This window comes from Amblyomma americanum, chromosome 1 (assembly GCF_052857255.1).
Source record: "Amblyomma americanum isolate KBUSLIRL-KWMA chromosome 1, ASM5285725v1, whole genome shotgun sequence".
Lineage (NCBI taxonomy): Eukaryota > Metazoa > Arthropoda > Arachnida > Ixodida > Ixodidae > Amblyomma > Amblyomma americanum.
In genome coordinates this window covers 299119564-299124885 of record NC_135497.1, presented here as the reverse complement: position 1 = coordinate 299124885, position 5322 = coordinate 299119564, and the positions used below count along the sequence as shown (strand labels likewise).

The 5322-nt window shown below is 56.6% G+C and overlaps 1 protein-coding gene across 1 annotated transcript; it reads right to left on the bottom strand.

Annotated features, from left to right (window-relative positions):
- Positions 1-2794: 2794 nt before the first annotated feature.
- LOC144119372 (neprilysin-1-like) lies at positions 2795-5041 on the bottom strand. The gene has a single exon (XM_077652012.1). The coding sequence runs from the start codon at positions 5039-5041 to the stop codon at positions 2795-2797; it is 2247 nt and encodes a 748-aa protein (XP_077508138.1).
- Between the last annotated feature and the right edge of the window lie 281 nt (positions 5042-5322).

Here is a 5322-nt window from a genome sequence, read left to right as displayed (position 1 = left end):
TGTATCAGATAATAAATGTGGCATCTGTCATAAAATTCTCCCATTGGCTAGAATAACGGACGTCACCGGACCGAATGATTCTCATTGGCTGGAGACAAGTGGCGTCATTCGAAGCTGGTGCCTCAATTGGCCTGCGATAGTTACGTCCGTGCTCACTCAGTCCCCTTGCTAAAGCAAAATTCACCGGTACACGCCGTAACACACAGAGCGAATATCCAAACACTACAAAGAACACCAGGGAAAGTTCCGCTATCTTCTTTCTGAGGAAGAGGAACATTTGTGGAGCTGTGAATTTGTAAGCTAGGTATTTAAGGTAGCTTCTAACAGGGAGCATTCGCGGAGCTGTAGAACGCGCATGCGCACCTACAGGCTCAACACGCTGCTGCGTCACATGCGTGACTTCGCAACGGCGTTCGAGTGCCCGCCTACCAGCGCGATCGACCTGCAGCCGCCAGAATACTGCGTGCCGTGGCCGTACACGGAGCGTTACATCATACGGCCCACCGGCGCGTTCTCCACGACCGCCGGAGACGTCACCGCTGCGACCACGTGATCTGTGCCAGGCAGCGCCCTGTGGTCACCAATTGCAGTGGCTATTGGAGCAATACTGTCAATTTCGTACATGAAATAAGGTTTCGCTTTGAGGAATCACTTGCCAAGCTAAATAATTTAACATCACAGAATAGAAAGATCAGAAAACCTAACTAACCCTGAAATGATATAATATAAAATTTTGTTAAGTAATACACAGCTCCCATGCTTTTGGTCCCCCATGTTAAAAATGTAAAGGGCCCTGAAACAACTTTAGAGGAAAGTAAGCTCGCTCAGTGGCTACATCCTGTTCTCATTAACATCTCAGCCATATAATACACATCAGAAGAGGACATACAACCTACAACCGCGCGGGAAAGTTGGCGAGCCCTTTCCAGTGACATTTTGAAACACTAGCTCTCCTCCGTGTCGCACGTCTGCGTATGTCCGTTAAGAGCTGGCTGTTGGTTAGATTTATCCAGACGTCATGGTGCTAACGGCAGAGTCCAGTCAGCAGCGTCCCTCCGGTGGGCCAGGAAGCTCTGCCATCCGGGCAATTCCCGCGCGCGTCGGCAGCCCGCGGTGGGGCCAAGTGGGTGGGACCGGTGTAAATAATAATAATAATAATTGGCTGTTGGGGAAGGGAAATGGTGCAGTGTCTGTCTAACATCTCGGCGGAGTCCTGGGCCGCGCCGTGGGGGAGGGGATGAAGGAGGGACTGAGAGAAGAGGTGCCGTAGTGGAGGGCTCCGGAATGGTTTCGGCCACCTAAGGATCTTAGACGTGCGCTGGCGTCGCACAGCACACGGGCGCCTTGGCGTTACGCCTCCTTCGAAACGCGGCCGCCGCGGTGGGGTTCGAACTCGGGAGCTCCGGATCAGTGGCGGTGGTGGAAACATTATTGCTAAATACAGAGGGGGGCAAGCCCCCTAACATGGCACGAGGCAGCCCTTAGGGGGCTGCCCTTACAGGGAAAAGGACAGCCCTTGGAGGGCTATCCGCTTCAGGGTGTCGGTAATTATCCGGCGCTGGTCAGCAGCAGCGGAGCTGGCCAGGAGAGTCTCCCTGTATGACTCCGCCATGGTTGGGCATGGATGGTGTGGGAAGGTACGACATGTGAGGAGGACATGAAGGAAGTCCCTCGGTTTCCCGCAGAGCTTACAAGAAATAATGAATTGATCGGGGTAGCCGGCATGAAGGAGAATAAGGTAAGGAGCAGTTCGGGTCTGGAGTCGGCACCAGTGGGAGGCCTGGATTCACTAGCCCAGCGCCCTAACCACTGAGGTACTGGGGCAAGTCGAAAATGAAACTAAAATTGAAAATCTGTTTGAGGAAAGGAAAACAAAATTGAAAATTGGTTTTGAGGAAATGAAATGACGCAGTAACTGTCTCTCATCTCGGTGGACACCCGAACCGCGCCATAAGAGAAGGGATTAAGGAGGCAGTGGAAGAAAGGGAGAGGTGCCGTAGTGGAGGTCTCGGTAATGATTCAGACGACCTGGGGATCTTTTAACCTGCACTGACATCGCGCAGCACGCGGGCGCCTTATGCGTTTAACCTCCCCTGAAACGCGACCTCAAATGGTACGAAACACGTATATGGCTTAATATAACCCTAATTATTATAGGCCCCAGCTACTGTTACCTGGCAACATCAGGCAGTATTCTCAACCTAAAACCAAGACTCTTGATACATGAAACAGTGCGTGTGGTGTGGGTGCTACGCCACGATGTGCCAAGTCGCCTGGGGCTATGAAAAAAGCCCTTTACTACACAAGATAACTAGCCCTTGTTTAGAGCAATAGGAGCCCTCCTGACTGAGAAAAAGAATGAGTTCATAGACAGTTTATGCTGGTGACTAGGTTGACCACTGAAACTCCAAATATATCTCTCCCCCACCCTTATGCCTTTTCTCTTCCCAAATTAACGTGTTTACTACTACTACTTCAAGAGCACGAACACAGAAGCACAGTTGCGCGCACAAGTGCGCAGACTTTAATGTTTCAAGCCAAATGGTTTTTGGCAGCGAACATCTTGCGTCGATTCGTTCGAGCAACGACAGCTTAAAAAATATGGCAGCTAGCAGCCACCACAAAATTCTCTCATAAAACGGGGGGCTGTCAGACCATATGCCCCGCGAGACCCGTCGGCGCCAGTGTCAACGGATCCTGGTCGTCACTGCCACTCCTGCGTGCCGGTGGCCTCGTCCAGGACGTCACTGCGCCGTCAGCACCAACATTCGCACTCGCATTCGTAGACGCACTTTTACCGGCATCTTCCGCTCTCACCCCCATTTTTACGGGCAGCCCGCTGGTCGCTGGCGTCGAAGAAGCCGCACCGTAGCGCTGGATTCATGGGCGAGGCCACGGGACACGTAAATGCGGTGGCGAACTCGCGGACGTTCTTCAGCGGCAGTCTGCAGGACCGCTGTGTTCGCTCGCTGGGCCCGCGCGCGCAGGACGCTTCGCAGAAGGCGACGAAGAAGGCCTGATCCTCTGACAGTCCCAGGAAAGTGCGCCGCCTCTGATGAATCCGCGTAACCTGGTCGGCGATACAGCGCGACGCGTTGAAGGCCTGGTACGCTATCTCGATGGCAGCGACCCCCTCGAAGGCCTGCACACCTCCTTCGGCTCCACTGGCGGCAGTCGCTGGGCACGCTGTCCTCCGCTCGTAGTCCCGGTACGAGGACTTTCCCCACCAAAGACCGGAGGTGGAACCGCGACCGTCCAGGAGGACGCCTCGTGGGTCGAACGCCCGGGCCAGGGCAGCGGCAAAGTGGGCTCCGAGGCCTCCCATGTTGACAGCGAGGCCCACTCCCTCCACGAACAGCGGTCTGCGCAGCGCGTGAAGCGAGACAGCCAGCTCGTTTAGGTAATAGTGGCAGCGGAACAGGGCCCGCGGCGGCTGCAAGTCTCCAGGGTAGAAGGCGTCGGCCACATCCCACTGCCTGTCAAGGAGCGCTCGGCGAGCCGACAACGCGTCAAGCCAGTACCGCAACACAGCACCGTCCTCTCTGGGCTCAGGGAAGTCCTCCAATATGGCGGCCACCTCCGATGCATTGAGGTAGGAGTCGGAAGGCCAGAGGGATGTGTTCATGCGGCGCAGCTTGTCGACGGCGGCCGCTCGGCTCTCAGCGTCGATCCAAGATGTCTTCAGGAAGAGGTTGATGGCCGTCTTAGTGATGGTCATCAGAATGGCGTCCACTGAGGAGCGCCAGTGAAGCGGGTAGGTAGTGTTTATGTAGCCGGAGAGGAGGGTTACTCCGAACGCTCTGTGTGTGGCCCAGAAACAGTCGGCGCTCCGCATATCTCTCATCTCGTACGCCGTGGGTCGACCCGGAAGTGCCGAGTCGGCCATCCATCCGATCATCTGCACCAGCGACCATGTCAGCTGGTGTAGCACCACCTCAGCAGAAAGCGAACTCAGCAGATAACCGACTGCCTGCAGCAGCTTCACGTTCGTGGCGATGACGCGGTCAGCCTCGGTCACCCTGAGAGCTTTGTTGAGCTGCCAGTTGAGGAGAGTGACCCACTGGGCGGTGGCCAGGCGAGGAGTGGCCAAACTCTGCATCTGCTTGAGCGGGAAGGCCAGTTCGTTCTGGCCACCAGACACCGAGCCGGACAGGGCAATGACGATCGTTGACTCATAACGGCGCAGCTCCTCCACTTCCTTGTCGCTCATGGCCGCGAAGCTTCTCGCACGAAGGGCGTCGTGAAAGCGACGCACGCGTGCTTTGTACACTCCCCGCGTTACCATGGTGTCCAGAGCCCGCTTCCAATCGTAGGACACGATGCCGGACCCCACGCGCACCTGCCGTTGGTTGCGGCCCGGTATGGGTGAGACACGAACCGAGAACCACAGGCCCAGGTTCCAGTTGATGTCCAGGTCCAGGAGTACGTCCAGAGGCTGCGCGGGCGCCGTAGTGCGCTCAGGCCAGGACAGTGACCGGTTGGCAAGGAACTCGGTCAGCAAAGCGGCATCCCTGGTACTGCTACCACTGTGCAGGCAGACCTGGTACGCCCGCTCAGCTCGGTTAATGCACAGTACCGGACGCGAATCGGGCAAAAGGACTTTCCCGGTTGGCAGCACCATTTTGTTTGAGGCGTCGCTCACGGCCTCCAGGTACCGGATGGCGTCTTGCTGGGCCACGGCCAGGAGGTCTCGGAAGACAGTCTCTGACTTGGCTGCGCGAGGATGCCAAGCGCCACACGCGAAGCGGTAAAAGTCGCCGCACGGGGCCGCGCTCCGGTTCAGGGAGTCCTTGAGGCGACGGAAGTGCGCCATGCAGAGCTTGGAGTTGCAGGTGTTCCACGAGCTGCGTCCCATGCCAAAGACGCCGCTTCCTTCGGAGCCTCTCCGATGACGGAGCACAGAGAGGCCGATGGTGATGGCGCTTAGCGTCAGTGCCACTCCCAGGAATGATGACAGCAGGGGACCTAGAGGCACCGCCCTTTGGCGCCGGTCTAGTCCTCCGCTCGTCGTCGAAGGCGCCTCGCAGCCTTCGCCAGCCATTCGAGACCACATTCTTTGTGCCCACTACTCGTGACGACGTGGAACAGTCAGCTGTCCGTTCATGGCTCCTCGGGGCTTCGAATCGTACGTGTGATCTGCTCGTGTGCGCGGGGCGTCCCTCGTGCTGCCGAACGAAGCGCTTGCATCTCGTGCCGGTTCCGCTTCTTTCTTTCCTGTTCCTCACGTGGTACGCTCACATTTGCTGCATTGATATGTCATACAATGCGTTGATAATCAACCGACCGTGGCCAAACATTAGTTCTTTTTTGCAAAGCGTGTTG

Excerpts from the sequence above, each read along its gene's own strand:
- LOC144119372 (XM_077652012.1), bottom strand. The coding sequence starts at position 5,041 with ATGGCTGGCGAAGGCTGCGAGGCGCCTTCGACGACGAGCGGAGGACTA.